The 24,438-nt window shown below is 38.7% G+C and overlaps 1 protein-coding gene across 1 annotated transcript in view; it reads left to right on the top strand.

The window, feature by feature from the left end:
* Nucleotides 1-24,438, top strand: part of EFCAB13 (EF-hand calcium binding domain 13) — a 201,415-nt gene that overhangs the window by 31,980 nt on the left and 144,997 nt on the right. Inside the window, exon 8 of the mRNA XM_061140776.1 lies at nucleotides 22,244-22,387. Coding sequence (XP_060996759.1) covers nucleotides 22,244-22,387 — 144 coding nt within the window. The remainder of the gene's footprint in view (nucleotides 1-22,243; nucleotides 22,388-24,438) is intronic.

A 24,438-nucleotide genomic window follows, 5' to 3' on the forward strand; every position in this document is an offset into this window, starting at 1 on the left:
AGCATCAGTCCTTCCAATGCATATTCAGGGCTGATTTCCTTTAAGATGGACTGGTTTGATCTCCTTGTAGCCCAAGGGACTCTCAAGAGTCTTCTCCAACACCACAGTTCAAAAGCATCAATTCTTTGGTGCTCAGCTTTCTTTATAGTCCAACTCTCACATCCCTACATGACTACTGGAAAAACCATAGCTTTGATTAGACAGACCTTTGTTGGCAAAGTAAGGTCTCTGCTTTTTAATATGCTGTCTAGGTTGGTCATAGCTTTTCTTCCCAGGAGCAAGTGTCTTTTAATTTCATGGCTGCAGTCACCATCTGCAGTGATTTTGGAGCCCAAGAAAATAGTCTCTCACTGTTTCCATTGTTTCCCTGTCTATTTGTCATGAAGTGATGGGACTTGATGCCATGATCTTAGTTTTCTGAATGTTGAGTTTTAAGCCAACTTTTTCACTCTCCTCTTTCACTTTCACCAAGAGGCTCTTTAGTTCCTTTTCACTTTCTACCTTAACCCTGGTGTTATCTGCACATCTGAGGTTATTGATATTTCTCCTGGCAGTCCTGATTCCAGCTTGTGCTTCATGCAACCCAGCGCTTTGCATGATGTATTCTGCATATAAGTTAAATAACCAGGGTGACAATATACAGCCTTGACATACTCCTTTCCCAATTTAGAACCAGTCTATTGTTCCATGTCCAGTTCTAACTGTTGCTTCTTGACTTGCATACAGAATTCTCAGGAGGCAGGTCAGGTGGTCTGGTGTTCCTATATCTTTAAGAATTTTCCACAGTTTATTGTGATCCACACAGTCAAAGCTTTGGTGTAGTCAATAAAGCAGAAGTAGATGTTTTTCTGGAACTCTCTTGTTTTTTTGATGATCTAACAGATGTTGGCAATTTGATCTCTGGTTCCTCTGCCTTTTCTCAATTCAGTTTGAACATCTGAAAGTTCACGGTTCACATACTGTTGAAGCCTGGCTTGGAGAATGTTGAGCATTACTCTACTAGCATGTGAGATGAGTGCAATTGTGTGGTAGTTTGAACATTTGGCATTGCCTTTCTTTGGGATTGGAATGAAAACTGACCTTTTCTGGTTCTGTGTCCACTGCTGAGTTTTCCAAATGTGCTGACATATTGTGTGCAACACTTTAGCAGTATCATCTTTTAGGATTTGAAATAGCTTAGCTCAGCTGGAATTCCATCACCTCCACTAGCTTTGTTTGTAGTGATGCTTCCTAAGGCCCACTTGACTTCACATTCCAGGATGTCTGGCTCTAGGTGAGTGATCACACCATTGTGATTATCTGGGTCATGAAGATCTTTTTTGTATAGTTCTTCTGTTTATTTTTGTCACATCTTAATATCTTCTGCTTCTGTTAAGTCCATACCATTTCTGTCCTTTATTGAGCCCATCTTTGCATGAAATGTTCCCTTGGTATCTTTAATGTTCTTGAAGAGATTTCTAGTCTTTCCCATTCTATTGTTTTCCTCTATTTCTTTGCATTGATCACTGAGGAAGGCTTTCTATCTCTCCTCACTATTCTTTGGAACTCTGCATTCAAATGGGTGTATCTTTTCTTCTTTTGCCTTTAGCTTCTATTCTTTTCTCAGTTATTTGTAAGACCTCCTCAGACAACCATTTTGCCTTTTTTCCCCATACTCCAGTTAATCATAAATCTCCATACCTGCCAATTTCATTCTTACTTCATGCCTTAGTTCATTTTTTTTCCCTTCTGTTGAAGACTCATATCTGTTTTCTTGTCTATCCTTGACAGTTGTTTTCCCATTGCCTGGAATCTGCATGAATTTCTACCTAAAGTTTTCAGATACTGAATTGTCTCCTAATAAGTTTTAGCTTGCACTACATATAAATTGTAAAGAAAATAATTGAAACGACTATTCATGTTAATGATAGAAATAGTGCTTCCAAAGGTCTGCAATCTCCAGTGTTCATGATCTAATTTTAGCAGTCCTTTTGTTTTTCCCTTAGGCAAAATCAAGTTTCTGTGCTTATAGAAGATTACATATATTGGGATTATATATATTTATTGTCAGCCAAACTGTATTTTCTTAGAATCAAGGATACATGAATGTGATAGTCAATATTCCCGAGTAAGCAAACAAGAGGCAAGAAGAACTCTTTAAAGTTTACTGATTCATTAATGTAATAAATGTTGTTAAATGCCTACCATGTGAAGCCATACACATGGTGTTTGGTTTGCTTTTCCTTTTTTAATTCCTTACTTCCTACTTGGCATTTTGATTAACTCCTGTGGCATTGGGATTCTCCTTTATCTCCTTGGTTTTTGACTTACAGCCTTTTCCTGACCATAGATTTATATGTTTGTTTGGACTCCTATGTACTGCCTACTTGTTGTACCACAGTTAAGAATAGCTTATTTGCTCCCTTATATTCCCTGGTTTTCAATTCCTGGTTTCCTATTTTGACCTTATTTCTGTTTATTGCTGCATGTTCTGCAACTAATCAGGAAGTCCCAGGCTTCTTTTTTTCCTTTCAAATCAACACACATAATTCTTGAATGTTATTTTTATAAAATATCCAAGGAATATTTAAGTGTAAAAAGATGTGAAAGACACTGTTTAATTCTTCCTATAATTTAATGTTGACCTTAGAATCCATTTTGTATTCCATTATGAATATATATATATATGTGTGTGTTTTGTAAGATGAGATGTTACCAGTTTTTAGGCAGAGGGTTGATTGAACCCAGGTCTCCCACATTGCAGGTGGATTCTTTAGCAGCTGAGCCACAAGGGAAGCCCTTTGATCTCACAGAAGCTAGTAAAAAGACCAAGCATACAGTTAGGAATTCAGAGACCCTCTAAAAAAGGGAAAAATAGAAACAATCAATTTTAAGAGAAAAGAGTCATGCTATGTACATTGTTTTCTGGTATGATTTTTAAAAAATAAGTAATATATCTTGAAAAGTTTTCCATGTCAGTAGATATAGGTCAGCCTTTTTTTTTTAAATTAAAACTTGAAAAAAATTTATTTATTTTAGCCTTTCATTTTCAAATAGCTACATGGTATCTGAAAATGTAGATATACTGTAATTTAACCCCATAATGTTGAATATTTAATTGGTTTTATTTATTTTTTTATTTTTTTTTATTATTTTTATTTTTTTTTTCCAGTGGGTTTTGTCATACATTGATATGAATCAGCCATGGATTTACATGTATTCCCAATCCCGATCCCCTCTCCCTCCTCCCTCTCCACCCGATTCCTCTGGGTCTTCCCAGTGCACCAGGCCAGAGCACTTGTCTCGTGCATCCCACCTGGGCTAGTGATCTGTTTCACCATAGATAGCATACATGCTGTTCTTTTGAAATATCCCACCCTCACATTCTCCCACAAAGTTCAAAAGTCTGTTCTGTATTTCTGTGTCTCTTTTTCTGTTCTGCATATAGGGTTATCATTATCACCTTTCTAAATTCCATATACATGTGTCAGTATGCTGTAATGTTCTTTATCTTTCTGGCTTACTTCACTTTGTATAATGGGCTCCAGCTTCATCCATCTCATTAGGACTGGTTCAAATGAATTCTTTTTAATGGCTGAGTAATATTCCATGGTGTATATGTACCACAGCTTCCTTATCCATTCATCTGCTGATGGGCATCTAGGTTGCTTCCATGTCCTGGCTATTATAAACAGTGCTGCAATGAACATTGGGGTGCACGTGTCTCTTTCAGATCTGGTTTCCTCAGTGTGTATGCCCAGAAGTGGGATTGCTGGGTCATATGGCAGTTCTATTTCCAGTTTTTTAAGAAATCTCCACACTGTTTTCCATAGCGGCTGTACTAGTTTGCATTCCCACCAACAGTGTAAGAGGGTTCCCTTTTCTCCACACCCTCTCCAGCATTTATTGCTTGTAGACTTTTGGATAGCAGCCATCCTGACTGGCGTGTAATGGTACCTCATTGTGGTTTTGATTTGCATTTCTCTGATAATGAGTGATGTTGAGCATCTTTTCATGTGTTTGTTAGCCATCTTTATGTCTTCTTTGGAGAAATGTCTGTTTAGTTCTTTGGCCCATTTTTTGATTGGGTCATTTATTTTTCTGGAATTGAGCTTCAAGAGTTGCTTGTATATTTTTGAGATTAATCCTTTGTCTGTTGCTTCATTTGCTATTATTTTCTCCCAATCTGAGGGCTGTCTTTTCACCTTACTTATAGTTTCCTTTGTAGTGCAAAAGCTTTTAAGTTTCATTAGGTCCCATTTGTTTATTTTTGCTTTTATTTCCAATATTCTGGGAGGTGGGTCATAGAGGATCTTGCTGTGATTTATGTCGGAGAGTGTTTTGCCTATGTTCTCCTCTAGGAGTTTTATAGTTTCTGGTCTTACATTTAGATCTTTAATCCATTTTGAGTTTATTTTTGTGTATGGTGTTAGAAAGTGTTCTAGTTTCATTCTTTTACAAGTGGTTGACCAGTTTTCCCAGCACCACTTGTTAAAGAGGTTGTCTTTTTTCCATTGTATATCCTTGCCTCCTTTGTCAAAGATAAGGTGTCCATAGGTTCGTGGATTTATCTCTGGGCTTTCTATTCTGTTCCATTGATCTATATTTCTGTCTTTGTGCCAGTACCATACTGTCTTGATGACTGTGGCTTTGTAGTAGAGTCTGAAGTCAGGCAGGTTGATTCCTCCAGCTCCATTCTTCTTTCTCAAGATTACTTTGGCTATTCGAGGTTTTTTGTATTTCCATACAAATTGTGAAATTCTTTGGTCTAGTTCTGTGAAAAATACTGTTGGTAGCTTGATAGGGATTGCATTGAATCTATAGACAGCTTTGGGTAGAATAGCCATTTTGACAATATTAATTCTTCCAATCCATGAACACGGTATGTTTCTCCATCTGTTTGTGTCCTCTTTGATTTCTTTCATCAGTGTTTTATAGTTTTCTATGTATAGGTCCTTTGTTTCTTTAGGTAGATATACTCCTAAGTATTTTATTCTTTTTGTTGCAATGATGAATGGTATTGTTTCCTTAATTTCTCTGTCTGTTTTTTCATTGTTAGTATATAGGAATGCAAGGGATTTCTGTGTGTTAATTTTATATCCTGCAACTTTACTATATTCATTGATTAGCTCTAGTAATTTTCTGGTAGAGTCTTTAGGGTTTTCTATGTAGAGGATCATGTCATCTGCAAACAGTGAGAGTTTTACTTCTTCTTTTCCTATCTGGATTCCTTTTACTTCTTTTTCTGCTCTGATTGCTGTGGCCAGAACTTCCAACACTATGTTGAATAGTAGTGGTGAGAGTGGGCATCCTTGTCTTGTTCCTGATTTCAGGGGAAATGCTTTCAATTTTTCACCATTGAGGGTGATGCTTGCTGTGGGTTTGTCATATATAGCTTTTATTATGTTGAGGTATGTTCCTTCTATTCCTGCTTTTTGGAGAGTTTTAATCATAAATGAGTGTTGAATTTTGTCAAAGGCTTTCTCTGCATCTATTGAGATAATCATATGGTTTTTATCTTTCAATTTGTTAATATGGTGTATTACACTGATTGATTTGCGGATATTGAAGAATCCTTGCATTCCTGGGATAAAGCCCACTTGGTCGTGGTGTATGATTTTTTTAATATGTTGTTGGATTCTGTTTGCTAGAATTTTGTTAAGGATTTTTGCATCTATGTTCATCAGTGATATTGGCCTGTAGTTTTCTTTTTTTGTGGCATCTTTGTCTGGTTTTGGAATTAGGGTGATGGTGGCCTCATAGAATGAGTTTGGAAGTTTACCTTCCTCTGCAATTTTCTGGAAGAGTTTGAGTAAGGTAGGTGTTAGCTCTTCTCTAAATTTTTGGTAGAATTCAGCTGTGAAGCCATCTGGTCCTGGGCTTTTGTTTGCTGGAAGATTTTTGATGACAGTTTCGATTTCCTTGCTTGTGATGGGTCTGTTAAGATGTTCTATTTCTTCCTGGTTCAGTTTTGGAAAGTTATACTTTTCTAAGAATTTGTCCATTTCATCCAAGTTGTCCATTTTATTGGCATAGAGCTGCTGGTAGTAGTCTCTTATGATCCTTTGTATTTCAGTGTTGTCTGTTGTGATCTCTCCATTTTCATTTCTAATTTTGTTGATTTGGTTTTTCTCTCTTTGTTTCTTAATGAGTCTTGCTAATGGTTTGTCAATTTTGTTTATTTTTTCAAAAAACCAGCTTTTAGCTTTGTTGATTTTTGCTATGGTCTCTTTAGTTTCTTTTGCATTTATTTCTGCCCTGATTTTTAAGATTTCTTTCCTTCTGCTAACTCTGGGGTTCTTCATTACTTCCTTCTCTAATTGCTTTAGGTGTAGAGTTAGGTTATTTAATTGGTTTTTTTCCTGTTTCTTGATGTAAGCCTGTAATGCTATGAACCTTCCCCTTAGCACTGCTTTTACAGTGTCCCATAGGTTTTGGGTTGTTGTGTTTTCATTTTCATTCATTTCTATACATATTTTGATTTCTTTTTTGATTTCTTCTATGATTTGTTGGTTATTCAGAAGCGTGTTATTTAGCCTCCATATGTTTGAAGTTTTAACAATTTTTTTTCCTGTAATTGAGATCTAATCTTACTGCACTGTGGTCAGAAAAGATGACTGGAATGTTTTCAGTTTTTTTGAATTTTCCAAGACCAGATTTATGGCCCAGGATGTGATCTATTCTGGAGAATGTTCCGTGTGCACTTGAGAAAAAGGTGAAGTTGATTGTTTTGGGGTGAAATGTCCTATAGATATCAATTAGGTCTAGCTGGTCCATTGTGTCATTTAAGGTTTGTGTTTCCTTGTTAATTTTCTGTTTAGTTGATCTATCCATAGTTGTGAGTGGGGTATTAAAGTCTCCCACTATTATTGTGTTACTATTAATTTCCTCTTTCATACTCGTTAGCGTTTGCCGTACATATTGCGGTGCTCCTATGTTGGGTGCATATATATTTATAATTGTTATATCTTCTTTTTTGATTGATCCTTTGATCATTATGTAGTGTCCTTCTTTGTCTCTTTTCACTTCCTTTATTTGAAAGTCTATTTTATCTGATATGAGTATTGCGACTCCTGCTTTCTTTTGGTCTCCGTTTGCATGAAATATTTTTTTCCAGCCCTTCACTTTTAGTCTGTATGTGTCTCTTGTTTTGAGGTGGGTCTCTTGTAGACAGCATACATAGGGGTCTTGTTTTTGTATCCATTCAGCCAATCTTTGTCTTTTGGTTGGGGCATTCAACCCATTTACATTTAGGGTAATTATTGATAGGTGTGGTCCCGTTGCCATTTACCCTGTTGTTTTGAGTTCACGTTTATACAACCTTTCTGTGTTTCCTGTCTAGAGAAGATCCTTTAGCATTTGTTGAAGAGCTGGTTTGGTGGTGCTGAATTCTCTCAGCTTTTGCTTATCTGTAAAGCTTTTGAATTCTCCTTCATATCTGAATGAGATCCTTGCTGGGTACAGTAATCTAGGTTGTAGGTTATTCTCTTTCATTACTTTCAGTATGTCCTGCCATTCCCTTCTGGCCTGGAGGGTTTCTATTGATAGATCAGCTGTTATCCTTATGGGAATCCCTTTGTGTGTTATTTGTTGTTTTTCCCTTGCTGCTTTTAATATTTGTCCTTTGTGTTTGATCTTTGTTAATTTGATTAATATGTGTCTTGGGGTGTTTCGCCTTGGGTTTATCCTGTTTGGGACTCTCTGGGTTTCTTGGACTTGGGTGGCTATTTCCTTCCCCATTTTAGGGAAGTTTTCAGCTATTATCTCCTCGAGTATTTTCTCATGGCCTTTCTTTTTGTCTTCTTCTTCTGGAACTCCTATGATTCGAATGTTGGGGTGTTTCACAGTGTCCCAGAGGTCCCTGAGGTTGTCCTCATTTCTTTTGATCCTTTTTTCTTTTTTCCTCTCTGCTTCATTTATTTCCACCATTTTATCTTCTACCTCACTTATCCTATCTTCTGCCTCCGTTATTCTACTCTTGGTCCCCTCCAAAGTGTTTTTGATCTCATGCATTGCATTATTCATTTGTAATTGACTCTTTTTTATTTCTTCTAGGTCTTTATTAAACAGTTCTTGAATCTTTTCAATCTTTGTTTCCAGGCTATTTATCTGTAACTCCATTTTGTTTTCAAGATTTTGGATCATTTTTATTATCATTATTCTAAATTCTTTTTCAGGTAGATTCCCTATCTCCTCCTCTTTTGTTTGACTTGGTGGGCATTTTTCATGTTCCTTTACCTGTTGGGTATTTCTTTGCCTTTTCATCTTGTTTAGATTGCTGTATCTGTAGTGGGCTTTCTGTATTCTGGAGGTCTGTGGTTCCTTTCTGTTGTGGACGATTAACCCAGTGGGTGGGGTTAGACGATTGGCTTGTTGAGATTTCCTGGTTAGGGAAGCTTGCGTCAGTGTTCTGGTGCGTGGAACTTGATTTCTTCTCTTTGGAGAGCAATGGAGTGCCCAGTAATGAGTTTTGAGAGGGGTCTATGTGTTAGGTGTGACCTTGGGCAGCCTGTATGTTGATGTTCAGGGCTATGTTCCTGCGTTGCTGGAGAATTTGCGTGGTATGTCTTGCTCTAAAACTTATTGGCTCTTGTGTGGTGGTTGGTTTCAGTGTAGGTATGGAGGCTTTTGGACAGTCACTTATTACTTAAAGTTCCTTGTAGTCAGGAGTTTTCTGGTGTTCTCAGGTTTTGGGCTTAAGTCTCCTGCCTCTGGATTTCAGTTTTATTCTTCCTGTAGTCTCAGGACTTCTCCAACTATACAGCCCTGATAAGAAAACTTCTAGGTTAATGGCTAAAAGATTCTCCCCCATTAGGGACACCCAGAGAGGTTCACAGAGTCACATGAAGAAGAGGAGAGGGAGGAGGGAGATAGAGATGAAGAGGAGGAGAAAAAGGGGGACTCAAGAGGAGAGAGACAGATCTACGCAGCTATCTGTTCTCAGAATGTTCTCCGTAGCCCAGTCACCTACAAAGATTCACAGAATTGGATTGGGAAGAGAAGGGGAAAGGAGGAAATAGAGGTGTTCTGAGGTAGAAAGCAGAGAGTCAAGATTGGGAGAGAATAATCTTCGGTTTAAAAATAGGGCTTCTTTTTTTTTTTTTTGTAAGGTTATAGTGTATTGAAAATGAAAATTAAGGAGTAGTAGAGGAGTACTAGAGGACTTTAAAAGAAATAAGAGAAAAAGAAAAATAGAAAATAGAAGAGAAAAAGGAAAGAAAAAAAAGGAAAAAAAAGGAAGAAAAAGAAAAAAAAGAAAGAAAAAAAAAAAAAAAGAAAAAAAAAATTTTTTTCCCCCTAATTAAAAAATCGTAAAAGTCTATGGAAATGAAAGTTAAGGAGTAATGGGGGAGTAATAGGGGATTTTAAAGGAAAATAAAAGAGAAAAAAGAAAAAAGAAAAAAGAAAAAAAAGAAAAAAATAAAAAAAGAGAAAAAAGTAAAATTATATCTAGGAGTTTCTCTGGAGCTGTTGCGGTCAGTGTGGGTTCGGCTCAGTTTCAGATAGCTCCTCGTTCCAGTTACGCTTCTCGATATCTACAGGCTCCTCCAGTGTAGTCAATGTTTCCTGGAGGGATTTTAATCTGTTGCACCAGTCCCTTCTGAAGCGGTTCCCTTTGTTTATTTGGCTTCTGTTTGCCGGTCTCTTCAGAGCCTCATTTCCGCCCTGACACAGGTGGGCGGAGGTGGACTCTTATTCAGGTAGCTAGTTCCGTCGCTCCGCGGGGAGGGGCTTGCGCTGCCGGGAGGGGCTGTCGCTGTGGAGACGGGCTGGCGCTGCCGGGAGGGGCTGACGCTGCTTTCTCCGTCTGCGCCGCTCAGGCTCCCGGCTGTTCTATATGGAGCGCGCCCCGCGCTGCGCGAGGTTCCAGCCCTCGGGTGTTCCACAAAAGCGCGGAAGGAAAAGCTGCGCCTGCTCTCTGTGCCTTCCCCGTCAGAGCGGTCCAGGCGGCCAGGGGCTTGGTGGGCGCACTCTCCCCAGGTGTGGCGCGCCCCCTCCCTTCTGCGGACCCAGTCTCAGTTTCCGCTGGCGCCAGTCGGGTGCGCGCACCTTCTGCCCTCCGCGTCCCCAGCCCCAGTCCCCGCCCGCGCCGGTCGGGTGCCTGCGCCCTGTGTCTCGCCGCGACCTTCCCCTCCCCCCTGCCTCCTGCCTCCGGCGGGGCTGGGCCGGTCCGCAGCTTGCGAGCTCCTCTCTGGACCCTCTCGGTCTCTTTGTTCTGCGAACGGCCGGCAGTGTGTTCGGGCAGGTTAATTTACTCTCTCTCTTTTGGTCTCCCACAGTTCATGTTGGCAACTCACAGAAGCTCCCTCCGATTGTCCTCAGGGCACTCAGGCCCGGACCCTACCCTAAGCAATGCCGCCTAAGAGCTCCCGGGACGGATCTCCGTCCTTAGCTCTTTTGTCTCACTTTTTATCTTTTATATTTTGTCCTACCTCCTTTCGAAGACAATGGGCTGCTTTTCTGGGCGCCTGATGACCTCAGCTAGCGATCAGAAGTTGTTTTGCGAAGTTTGCTCTGTGTTCAGTTATTCTTTTGATGAATTTGTAGGAGAGAAAGTGGTCTCCCCGTCCTACTCCTCCGCCATCTTGGCTCCTCCCCTTAATTGGTTTTAATTACCTTACTATTGTAAACAATTCCACAATGATTGTAACTTTTCTTATATTTTTATATTTATATATTTATTTGATATTATATTTACATTTATATGTGTGCATGTATCTTTATCATACCTTTATAAGGAAAAATGAGTTATAAATTATTAGGCAGAGGAGAGCCAGTGTGTACATTGGGACATGCCTTCAATACCTTGCCAGTTTCTCAACTCTGCCTTAACCTTCACTTCCTTCCTAAGTATCTCCTCAGGGTAAGCCAGTGGTAAGAGTTTGTTGTTGTTCAGTTGCTCAGTCATTTCTGACTCTTCGTGATTCCATGGACTATAGCACACCAGGCTTCCCTGTCCTTCACTATCTCCCGGAGTTTGCTCAAACTCATGTTCGTTGAGTCAGTGATGCCATCCAACCATCTCACCCTCTGTCATCCCCTTCTCCTCCTGCCCTCAGTCTTTCTCAGCATTAGGGTCTTTCTAGAAGGTCAGCTCTTTGCATCAGATGGCCAAAGTACTGGAGCTTCAGCTTCAACATCAGTCCTTCCAGTGAATGTGCTAAGTGCCAAGTCACTTCAGTTGTGTCTGACTCTTTGTGACCCCATGGACTATAGCCCACCAGGCTCCTCTCTCCATGGGATTCTCCAGGCAAGAACACCAGACTGGGTTGCCATGCCGTTCTCCACTTCCAGTGAATATTAAGTGTTTATTTCCTTTAGGATTGACTGGTTTGATCTCCTTCCTGCCCAAGGGACTCTCAAGAGCCTTTTTCAGCACCAGAGTTCAAAAGCATCAATTCTTCAGTACTCAGCCTTCTTTCTGGTCCAACTCTCACATCCATGCATGACTACTGGAAAAACCATAGCTTTGATTAGGTAGACCTTTGTTGGCAAAGTGATGTCTCTGCTTTTTAATATTCTGTCTAGGTTTGTCATAGCTTTTCTTCCAAGGAACAAGGCGTCTTTTAATTTCATGGCTGCAGTCACTGTTTGCAGTGATTTTGGAGCCCAAGAAAATAAAGTCTGTCACTGTTTCCATTGTTTGCCCATCTATTTGCCATGAAATGATAGGACTGGATGCCATGATCTTCATTTTTTGAATGCTGAGTTTTAAGTCAGCTTTTTCACTCTCCTCTTAACACCTTCATCAAGAGGCTCTTTAGTTCCTCTTCAGTTCTACTGTTAAGGTGGTATCATCTGCCTATCTGAGGTTATTGATATTTCTCCTGGCAATCTTGATTCCAGCTTGTGCTTCATCCAGTCCAGCATTTTGCATGATTTACTCTATATATAAGTTAAGTAAGCAAGGTGATAATATACAGCCTTGATGTACTCCTTTCCCAATTTTGAATCAGTCTGTTTTTCCATGTCTGGTTTGAACTGTTGCTTCATGACCTGCATACAGTTTTCTCAGGAGAGTTTAGGACCTTCTCAAGTCTTTCCTGAGTGTCTATACAGCCCGAACCTTGTGTCTAGCCATCTAGATTCCCAGGAGTATGTTGGAGATTTTCAAAGCCACCTATGGATATCTCATTTCCCAGATTTTCCTCTTAAGTTTGTTTGTTAGCCTATTGTTTGCTCTGTTTCCATTACTACTGGCAGTTGTGATGGTAAACAGTTATCTCTGTTTTTGGTGAATTCTCCCAGGGAGGAGTCTGTTTGCACTGGGAAAGCTTTGAGTCAGTTTATATAAGAACAGATTTGTAAGTAGGGTCTTCCAGAGAACCACCAGACAGGTCTAATAATAGCAGTTCTCAGGGAATGGCACTTTGAGGAAGTTTCAACCTCTTTTTTCTCCATTGGATTTTAGGATGCTGGTTTTCATTGCAGTTTTCAACTCTTGGTTTTCAAGGCTTCTGGTAGCCCCTGGGAAGGGAAGGTGGGAATACAGCAAGTTAAAATGCCACAAAGCTCAGTGTTCTTAAGGAGAGTCAGACTTTTTTTTTTTTTTTTTTTGAAAAAAGCATTCCTTGGGTTGTTGTAAGCCTTTGGTTGATTTCCAGAGTGTTGAAAAAGTTGACTTTGACATTTTTGCCAGTGTTCTCATTGTTTTACAGAACAGAGGATTCTCAGAGGTCCTTCCTCTGCTAGTTTTTTTTTTACTGAAGGATAATTGCTTTACAGAATTTTTTTGTCTTCTGTCAAACCTCTACATGAATCAGCCATAGGTATACATATATCTCCACCCTTTTGAAACTTCCTCCTATCTCCCTCCCCATCCCACCCCTCTAGGTTGATACAGAGCCCCTTTTGAGTTTCCTGAGCCATACAGCAAATTCCTGTTGGCCATGTATTTTACATATGGTAATATAAATTTCCATGTCACTCTTTCCATACATATTACCCTCTCCTCCCCACTCCCCATGTCCATAAGTCTATTCTTTATGTCCGTTTCTCCACTGTTGCCCTGTGAATAAATTCTTCAGTACCATTTCCCTAGATTCCGTATATATACATTCAGTTCAATTCAGTTCAGTCACTCAGTCATGTCCGACTCTTTGTGACCCCATGAATCGCAGCATGCCAGGCATCCCTGTCCATCACCAACTCCCAGAGTTTACCCAAACTCATGTCCATTGAGTCGGTGATGCCATCCAGCCATCTCATCCTCTGCCGTCCCCTTCCTCCTGCCCCCAATCCCTCCCAGCATCAGGGTCTTTTCCAATGAGTCAGCTCTTTGCATGAGGTGGCCAAATTATTGGAGTTTCAGCTTCAGCATCAGTCCTTCCAATGAACACCCAGGACTGATCTCCTTTAGGATGGACTGGTTGGATCTCCTTGCAGTCCAAGGGACTCTCAAGAGTCTTCTCCAACATCACAGTTCAAAAGCATCAATTCTTCGGCGCTCAGTGTTTGGTGTTAGGAAGTGTTTTAATTTCATTCTTTTACATGTAAGCTGTCCACTTTCCCCAGCACCATTTATTGAAGAGGCTATCTTTGCCTCATTGTATATTCTTGCCTCCTTTGTCAAAAATAAAAAGTACCCATAGGTCCATGGGTTTATTTCTGGGCTTTCTATCTTATTCCATTGGTTATTTCTGTTTTTGTGCCAGTACCATACTGTCTTGATGACTGCAGCTTTGTAGCATAATCTGAAGTCGGGAAGGTTGACTCCTCCATCTCCATTCTTCTTTCTGAAGGCTGCTTTGGCTATTCAGGGTCTTTTGTGTTTCCGTATGAATTGTGAAATTTTTTGTTCTAGTTTTGTGAAAAATGACACTGGTAATTTGATATAGGGATTTCATTAAATTTGTAGATTGTGTTTAGTAGTATGGTCATTTTCACAATATTGACTCTTCCTACCCAGGATAATGGAATATCTCTCCATCTGTTTATGTCATCTTTGATTTCTTTCATTCAGTTCAGTTCAGTTCAGTCACTCAGTCGTGTCTTGACTCTTTGGGACCCCATGAATAGCAGCACGCCAAGCCTCCCTGTCCATCACCAACTCCTGGAGTTTACTCAAACTTATGTCCATCAAGTTGGTGATGCCATCCAGCCATCTCATCCTCTGTCATCCCCTTTTCCTCCTGCCCTTAATCCCTCCCAGCATCAGGGTCTTTTCCAATGAGTCAGCTCTTTGCATGAGGTGGCCAAACTACTGGAGTTTCAGCTTCAGCATCAGTCCTTCCAATGAACACCCAGGACTGATCTCCTTCAGGATGGACTGGTTGGATCTCCTTGCAGTCCAAGGGACTCTCAAGAGTCTTCTCCAATACCACAGTTCAAAAGCATCAATTTTTTGGTGCTCAGCTTTCTTCACAGTAGTGTCTTATAATTTTCTGTGTACAGTTCTTTTGTCTCCTTAGGTAGGTTTATTCCTAAATATTAAATTCTTTTTGTTGCAATGGTGAATGGAATTGATTCCTTAATTTCTGTTTCTAATTTTTCATTGTTAGTATATAGAAATGCAAGTGATTTCTGTGTATTGATTTTGTATCCTGCAACTTTGCTATATTCACTGATTAGCTCTAGTAATTTTCTGATACTATCTTTAGGGTTTTCTATGTACAATATCATGTCACCTGCAAACAGTGAGAGCTTTACTTCTTTTCCAGTCTGGATTCCTTTTATTTCTTTTTCTTCTCTTATTGCTGTAGCTAGGACTTCCAGAACTATGTTGAATAATAGTGGCAGAAGTGGACACCTCTGTCTTGTTCCTGATCTTAGGGGGAATGCTTTCAGTTTTTCACCATTGAGAATAATGTTTGCTGTAGGCTTATCATATATGGCCTTTACTATGTTGAGGTAGGTTCCTTCTATCCCCATTTTTTTTAAAGAGTTTTAGTCATAAATGGGTGCTGAATTTTTTCAAAGGCTTTTTTGTGCATCTATTGAGATTATCACACATAGTTTTTATCTTTCAATTTGTTAATATGGTGTATCACATTAATTGATTTGCGTATATTGAAGAATCTTTGCATCCCTGGAATAAACCCAACTTGATCATAGTGTATGAGCTTTTTGATGTGTTGCTGGATTCTGTTTGCTAGAATTTTGTTGAGGATTTTTGTATCTATGTTCATCAATGATATTGGCCTGTAGTTTTCTTTTTGTTGTCTTTGTCTGGTTTTGGGATCAGGGTGATGGTGGCCTCGTAGAATGAGTTTGAAAGTGTTCCTTCCTCTGTAATTTTTTGAAAGAGCTTTAGAAGGATAGTCATTAGCTCTTCTCTAAATGTTTGATAGAATTCTCCTGTGAAGCCATCTGGTCCTGGGCTTTTGTGTTTTGGGAGATTTTTGATCCCGGCTTCAATTTCAGTGCTTGTAATTGGGTTGTTTATAATTTCTGTTTCTTCCTGGTTCAGTCTTGGAAGATTGAACTTTTCTAAGAACCTGTCCATTTTTTCCAGGTTATCTATTTTATTGCCATATAGTTGTTCATAATAGTCTCTTGTAATCCTTTGTATTTCTGCATTGTTTGTTGTAACTTCTCCTTTTTCATTTCTAATTTTGTTGATTTGATTCTTCTCTTTTTTTCTTGATGAGTCTGACTAAAGGTTTGTCAATTTTGTTTATCTTCTCAAAGAACCAGCTTTTAGTTTTAATAATCTTTACTGTTGTTTCTTTCATTTCTTTTTCATTTATTTCTGCTTGGATCTTTATGATTTCTTCTACTAATTATGGTTTCTTTTTTTTGTTCTTCTTTTTCCAGTTGTTTTAGGTGTAAAGTTGGGTTGTCTATTTGATGTTTTTCTTGTTTCTTGAGGTAGGATTGTATCGCTATAAGCTTCCCTCTTAGAATTGCTTTTTCTGCATCCCATAGGTTTTGAGTTGTTGTGTTTTCATTGTCATTTGTTTCTAGAAATTTTTTGATTTCCCTTTTGATTTCTTCAGTAAACTGTTGGTTATTTAGAAACATGTTGTTTAATCTACATGTGTTTGTGTTTCTTACACTTTTTTTTCTTGTAATTAATATCCAGTCTCATAGCATTGTGGTTGGAGAAGATGCTTGATACAACTTCAGTTTTCTTAAATTTAGTGAGGTTTGATTTGTGATCCAAGATGTGGTCTATCCTGGAGAATGTTCCATGTGCACTTGAGAAGAAATTGTATCCTTCTGCATTTGGATGGAATGTCTTGAAGATATCAATGAGATCCATCTCATCTAATGTATCATTTAAGATGTGTTTCCTTATTAATTTTCTGTTTTGATGATCTGTCCATTGGTGTGAGTGGGGTGTTTAAGTCTCCTACTATTATTGTGTTACTGTCAATTTCTCCTTTTATGTCTGTTAGTGTTTGTCTTATGTATTGAGGTGCTCCTATGTTGGGTGCATGGATATTTACAATTGTTATGTCTTCCTCTTGGAATGATCCCTTGATCATTATGTAGTGTCCTTCCTTATCTCTTGTAATCTTCTTTATTTTAAGGTCTATTTTTTTCTGATGTGAGGATTGCTACTCCAGCTTTCTTTTGCTTCCCATTTGCGTGGAATTTATTTTTCCATCCTCTCACTCTCAGTCTGTATGTGTCTTTAGGTCTGAAATGGGTTTCTTGTAGACAGCATAGATAGGGTCTTATTTTTGTATACATTCAGCCAGTCTGTGTCTTTTGCTTGGAGCATTTGATCCATTTACATTTAAAGTAATTATTGATATATATGTTCCTATTGCCATTTTCTTAATTGTTTGCAATTGATTTTGTAGATCTTTTTTTTTTTCCCCATTGTATTTCTTGACTATATAAGTCCCTTTAACATTTGTTGTAAAGCCAGTTTGGTGATACTGAATTCTCTTAACTTTTGCTTGTCTGAAAATCTTTTTATTTCTCCATCAATTTTGAATGAGATCTCTGCTGGGTACAATAATCTTGGTTGTAGATTTTTCCCTTTCAGTACTTTAAATATATCCTGCCATTCCCTTCTGGCCTGCAGAGTTTCTGCTGAAAGATCAGCTGTTAAGTGTATGGGGTCTCCCTTGTATGTTACTTGATGCTTCTCCCTGGCTGCTTTTAATATTATTTCTTTGTGTTTAGTTTGATTAGTATGTGTCTTGGTGGGTTTTTCCTTGGGTTTATTCTGTATGGGACTCTTTGTGCCTCTTGGACTTCATTGGCTATTTCCTTTTCCATGTTGGGGAAATTTTCAACTATAATCTCTTCAAAAATTTTCTCATACCCTTTCTTTTTCTCTCCTTCTTCTGGGACTCTTATAATTTGAATGTTGGTGTGTTTGATATGGTCCCAGAAGTCTCTGAGACTGTCCTTGGCTCTTTTCATTCTTTTTATTTTATTCAGCTCTCTGAAGAGTTATTCCCCCCATTTTACCTTCCAGCTCACTGATTCGTTCTGCTTCAGATATTCTGCTATTGATTCCTTCCAGAGTACTTTTAATTTCAATAATCATGTTGTTTGTCTCTATATGTTTATTCTTAGTTCTTCTAGGTCTTTGTTAATTGATTCTTGCAATTTCTTCATTTTGTTTTCAAGGTTTTTGATCATCTTCACTATCATTATTCTGAATTCTTTTTCAGGCAGTTTGCCTATTTCCTCCTCATTTATTTGGACTTCAGTGCTTCTAGTGTTCTTTCATTTGTGCCCTATTTCTCTGCCTTGTCATTATTATTATTATTATTTTTTAGGTTATTATGTTTGAGGTCTCCTTTCCCAGGCTTCAAGGGAAGTTGAATTCGTTCCTTGAAGAAGGTTGAATTCTTTCTTCCTTTTGGTTTCTGCGCTCCTAAGGTTGGTCCTCTCGTTTGTGTGAGCTTTGTATAGGGTGAGATTTGTGCTGAGTTTTTGTTTGTTTGTTTTTCCTCTGATGGGCAAGGCTAAGTGAGGTGGTAATCCTGTCTGCTGATGATTGGGTTGTGTTTTTGTTTTGTTTGTTGTTTAGGTGAGGCGTCCTGCACAGTGTGCTACTGGTGGTTACCGGGTGATGCCGGGTCTTGTATTCTAGTGGTTTCCTTTGTGTGAGTTCTCACTATTTGATACTCCCTAGGGTTAGTTCTCAGATAGTCTAGGTCTTGGAGTCAGTGTTCCTACTCCAAAGGCCCAGGGCTTGATCTGTGGTCAGGAATGAAGATTCCACAAGTGGTTTGTTATAGCATTAGGTGAGATTAAAGCAAATATCCAAAAACAAGAAACCAAAGATGAACCCCAGACAAACGGCAGTTACAAAATCAGGCAAATAATAACTAAAATAATGGAATATACACATATACATATACACCCATGAGCAAAGTGAAAACAGTCCAACAAAAATAAAGTACAGTAGACTGATCTGGTGAACAAAGGAAATAAAAAATTATATTTACCAGTTAAGAACAAAACTAACTGAAGTACAAATTGGAAAGCAAAACTAAATCAAGGTGCCAAGTGGAGAATAAAGCAATGAAAACAAAACGAACAAATATGTTGGGAGAAAAGGAAAGAAAGAAAAGAAGGAAATAATAGATATACAAAGTTAAATAGAGGTAGATGAAGAAGATTTATATACATTAAAGATTAACTGCAAAGGGAAAAAACAGTAGGAAAGGCAAACAAAGGAATAAATGTAGAAAAATATAATAGATTTTAAAAAAATTAAAAATATAAAAACTAGAAAAGAAAAAAATCAGAAGAAGAAAGAAAAAAGGAAAACTCTGCAGAACTACAAAAGCCGAATGTAGAAGCAGAGGTTTATAACAGCAATAGAAAGTGTGACTGAATATACACATATAGATATACACCCATAAGCAAAATCAAAACAGTCCAACGAAAATAAAGTACAATAGATTGACCTGGCAAACAAAGGAAAACAAAAATTATATCTACCAGAACAAAACTAATTAAAGCACAAACTGGAAAACAAAACTAAAGCAAGGGCCAATTGGGGGAATAAAGCAATGAAAATTAACAAATATGTTGAGAGGGAAGGAAAGAAAGAAAAGAAAGAAAGAATAGATATGCAAAGTTAAATAGAGGTAGATGAAGAAGATTTATATACATTAAAGATTAACTGCAAAGGGAAAAAACAGTAGGAAAAGCAAACAAAGGAATAAATGTATAAAAAATAATAATAGGTTTAAAAAATTAAAAATTAAAATTAAAAAGAAAACAAAAAAAAAAAAAGGAGGAAAACTCCACAGAACTGCAAAAGCCCAACATAGAGGCAGAGGTTTATGACAACAATAAAAAATGAGACTGAGAAAAAAAAAAAAAAGCTCAAAAGCTTAATTGGATTTCTTTTTTTTAAAATTTATTTATTTTAATTGGAGGCTAATTACTTTACAATATTGTAGTGGTTTTGCCATACATTGACATGAATCCGCCATGAGTGTACATGTGTTCTCCATCCTGAACTAGTTGGATTTCTTAGTGCCAATAAAACCAACAACTACAACAGAGGAAGGAAAAAAGGAAAAAAAAAAAAAGAAAACAAAATCCACAAGTATCTACAGAAAAAGTTAAAAACAAAAATAATAAATATTTTTCTTGAGTCACTGCTGTCAGAGTCCTTTCCCTCGCTGGGAGTCACAGTCCACCTCACCTCCCTAGGATGCCCTCCAACACTGTGCTGATCTCTGGACCTGCTGTGGGGGCAGCTCAGATTCTAATCTGGTCCTACTCCTGTGTGTTCTTGCCTCCAATGTCCATTGGAGCTATCAGAACTAGTGCATTTTTTTTTTTTTAATGGGAGCTCTCAATGGCCTTTTATATATTCCATTGACACAGAGTCTGCTTAGTTGATCTTGTGGATTTAATCTGCAGCTTGTACAGATGGTGGGAAGGTTTGGGGTCTTATTCCTTAGCCACACTGCCCCTGGGTTTCAATTGTGGTTTTATTTCCACCTCTACATGTGAGTCATCCACTGGAGTTTAGCTCCTGAGGCTGCCCTGGAGGGTTTGGGTTTCCCCCTGTGAGGGCCAGGTGTGGAGGTGATGCAGCCGCTTGGCTCACAGTTCTGGCAGCACTAGGTACTCAGGGGGGTTGTGGTGGCTAAGGCAGCAGGAAATATAGTGCTCTAGAAGGGTATGGCAACCAGTTTCAGCCGATATGCTGCAGCATTCTTGCCTGGAGAACCCCCCTCTCTGATAGAGAAGCCTGGCAGGCCACAGTCTACAGGGTCGCAAAGAGTCGGACATGACCGAAGCTACCCTGTGTGCATAGACGCAAGACTTTTTTTTGCACATGGTAGCTCTGCCCCAGTGAGACTTGAGCGTGAAGTCAAGCAGCGTGAAGCTGCTTGGCTTGCGGGGACCCTGGCGGCACCAAGTGTGTGGGGACATGGACTGCCTCTGCCGCAGGAGTAATGGCCCTATCAGAGTCTTTTTTCCAAGCCTCTTGTAGCTGGCAATCAGAAAGCCTCTTTGGCTAGTCTTTCTCTGTAGCTCTGCCATTCAGGCACTTAGAGGGCTTCCTTGCCTGGGGTCCTTCTCTATTGTTTGGTGTGTCAGGCACATGGAGGGGCCCCCCTGGCTGGGGTCCTACTCTGTAGATAGATGTCAGGCACTTAAACGGGCACCTGGGTGGGATCCTACTTTGTAGTTCATGGCATCAGGGATTTGATGGGCCAGCCTCTCTGTTGTTCAGCTGCCGATGCTGGCGTTTGGGGAGAGAGAGGCTATGGTGATGGCTCCACCCCCTACACGTGACTCAGCAGTATTACGTTGCTTCCATGGTTGCCTCACTTTCTTCCACTGGCGTTTCCCACCATGATCTCCCTCACATCCCCTCAATCTATCTCTCTGAAGTCAATAGCAGCCCTCGCCCTGGGATTGCTCCACAATCCCTAAACTCCAGCTCCCAGCTGCTGTGCCTTCCAGGACACCAGCATTCCTGTCTGGGATGTGTATGCCTGTGGCAAGGACCGTCTGATTCTCATTCCATTTAGGCTGCCACAGATCAGCTGTTTCACTCTCAGCCATGAATGTTTCTTCTCTGACTCAGACAATTGCCCTACTGTGGGGATCAGACCCCTGCTTCAGTTACCCACCCACTGAAGGCAGGTCCATTCCTGCTAACTCCTGTTTTTTCCCCCTAGATCCTTCGTAGTATCGAGTTTTGCATGGTTCTATATATTCTTTTCCACTGGTCAGGTACTCCTGTCTGTTCTTAGCTGGGGTTCTGCATGCACTTCTGTGTCTGAAGATGTATTCCTGATGTATCCTTGGAGAGAGGTGTACTCCACAGTCCACCTACTCCTCTGCCATCTTGTTCTCCTTCCTCTGCTGTTTTTGCTCAGTTGATTAATAACTACTGGTTGAATGGGTAGTGCTCAGTTCTTCCTCTTCTACTGTGCTTACCTAAGGACTTGTAGATCATTATGTTTACTATATGCTGAATGCCAAGGAAATCTAGTCTGACTACAAAGAGATTTGCACTCTGGAATTATTTGAATTTGAATTGAATTCCTTATCAAGATAAATTAAGGGAGATAGTGGTCTAAGTTACACTTAAATATCTTAAATGTAGCATTTGGATACAGATAACTGTTTGGGTTTTAAGGAAGCCTTCTTTTGGGGGGAAATTCTCTTCATTATTATGTTCACTTTTTTTAACCATGTTCTTCCCAGTTCACTTTTGATGTCAAGGACAGTTAAGAAATTTCTATGGATAAATAGACATTTTAATAGTGGTTAAACCATTGTCAAATTCTTTGTAATATATAAAAAATCTGAAGAAAAATTCCTCTTTCTTTTACAGTATCTTTCCTCAATTACACTTTAAAGTAATTAATAACTGCCCCCAATTTTGGATTAAAGTGTCTTGCTATTCTAGATTATACAACTGGTAAGAAATTGTATAGCATAATGATTAAGAACAAACATTTTGGATTAGAATTCTGGCTGTTCCATATACTTACAGTGCAATCAAGAGACTTTCTGAGACTTAGTTTCCTTATCTGTAATGTAGGGATAATGAAAAATTTTATTTTATAGGCCGATTGTGATAATGGAATTATATAGCCCATAATTTTTAGCACAGTTCCTGGCACATAGACAGCATTCAGTAAAAACCAGTTATTATTGATAATATTATTTTAATAGCAGCATAATAGTATAGTAGCAAGCATTGCATTTTATATTAAGAATATGGCTAGAATTGGGCAAATGCCTACTTGCAGGTAAATTTTTAGAAATCCCTAAATTTATTTTTCCCAGACCAAAATCTGCTGTTCCAGGGAAAGATGTTGATTGTCATTGTACAGTAATTTCTTTGTTTATTGTACTTTTGCAGCATTTCAGAATGCCTTGAAGATTTTTCACAGGATAAAAGGTGGTCAAGTTTCAGTTTCTGAAGTGGATGAAGTGTTGGATAGCATGGATATCTTGGTAGTCCCTGAAACTTTGCAGGAAGTGGTAAAATATGCTGATATCAACAGTGAGTTATTTGAATCGATGTATACGTATTTCTTTCTTGGCTACCAATTTTTCTGACTCATCCTTTACTTCTCCTTTTTCTACTTGATTCTTGCCCTTTGCCATGATACTGCTTACTGGTGTCTATGATAAAAGTTGGTCTAGAAAAATTAAGTGAGAAATTTCTAATTGTTATATTTTGATATGTTTGGCAAAAATATAAGAGAAAAATGGAATTTTTTTCTTTTCAATGTTATCTCTCTTTTCCAATAGTCATTTCTTGTTTTTGTGGAGAGGTAGTTTCTGTGGTATCAAGAGCATTGACTCCACAAATTAGGAGACCTAAATTTCTTAAATTTCCGACTTTGTTTTGTAGTTTTGATTACAAAATCTTCCTGTGCTGTACAATTACATTCTCTTTAAACCGTATGTTTAGCATATATTTTATTATTTTTTTATTTTTAATTTTTATTTTATTATTATTATTATTATTATTTTTTGTCATACATTGATATGAATCAGCCATAGATTTACACGTATTCCCCATCCCGATCCCCCCTCCCACCTCCCTCTCCACCCGATTCCTCTGGGTCTTCCCAGTACACCAGGCCTGAGCACTTGTCTCATGCATCCCACCTGGGCTGGTGATCTGTTTCACCATAGATAATATACATAGCATATATTTTATATTAGGTGTTTACATGTGACCAAGAGATGTCCTATAATAATGGATTGATTAGTGATTGATTAATTGATTTATCCATTCATTTAATGAGTCAGATAGCCATTTAATATCTACTGTGCCTGAAACTATGGTAGGTGATACACAGATGAATAAAACATATTTATTGTTCTGAAGGAGCTCACATTCTGATGTAGAAAAAGACAAATAAACTGAAGATTATGATAATATATGTAACAAATACTATTATAGAGTGTATATACGCATATTGGAAGCATTAGAGAAAGATTATTAGAGGAGGTGATGTCTGAGCTAAATGTTGAAGGATTTGTAGGAGTTAGTTGCAGATGGTGATGGAGGGTGAAACTTTTTAGACTGAGGGAAAAGTTTGTGTAAATGTGGCAGGAAAATAATCAGACGTGGCATCCTTTCTGGTGGGATTATACTGGATTTTGTCATTTGGTAGTGGTGGCTTTATAGTAGGCCTTTGATTGGTGAAGTGTAGTCTGGAGGTAGAAGCAGGCTGCATGCAGTTTCAGTAGGTAGTCATTTATGGTGTGCTCTTGGATGATAGACATGAATGGAGAGATATGTATTGGAGCATGAAGATGTATATAAATTGGAATTTTAAAGACTAATCTCAAGTCATATTATTAAATAGCCTTCAGGGCATGCTCTATCAGGAGGAACAGAAATCATATATGAAACTACTGCATTGCCTTGCTTTTTGTCTTATGAAATTCTAGTCTGGGCTTCTAGGTCACCCACTTTATTTGGAGACATGGATTAGACAAATAATACTAATTTCATAGGATTATTGTAGGATGTAGATATAAAAATTTATCACTGTTTGGCACCTAGAACAGGCTCAAGAAATGTGAAGCAGAAACCTAAGAATCATCCTTGACAGCTATGTTTTCTATGTGAAATTATTATGAAGTATTATTATTTTAAAATCCTACATATCTCTTAAATCTTTCTGTTTTCAGCATTGCTACATTTTTCCTTAGGACAATTGGAAGTCTACCCATATTCTAACAAGTCTACCCATATCCAGGCTTCCCTGATAGCTCAGTTGGTAAAGAAGCTGCCTGCAATGCAGGAGACCCCGGTTTGATTCCTGGGTCTGGAACATCCCCTGGAGAGGAGATAGGCCACCCACTCCAGTATTCTTGGCCTCCCCTTTGGCTCAGCTGGTAAAGAATCTGCCTGCAATGTGGGAGACCTGGGTTTGATCTCTGGGTTGGGAAGCTTCCCCTGGAGAAGGGAAAGGCTACCTACTTCATTATTCTGGCTTGGAGAATTCCATGGAGTCACAAAGAGTTGGGCACGACTGAGTGGCTTTCACTTTTCACTTTTGCCCACGCCCAGTCTTAATCTCCCTTTACACT

This window comes from Dama dama, chromosome 5 (assembly GCF_033118175.1).
Source record: "Dama dama isolate Ldn47 chromosome 5, ASM3311817v1, whole genome shotgun sequence".
Classification (NCBI taxonomy): Eukaryota; Metazoa; Chordata; class Mammalia; order Artiodactyla; family Cervidae; genus Dama; species Dama dama.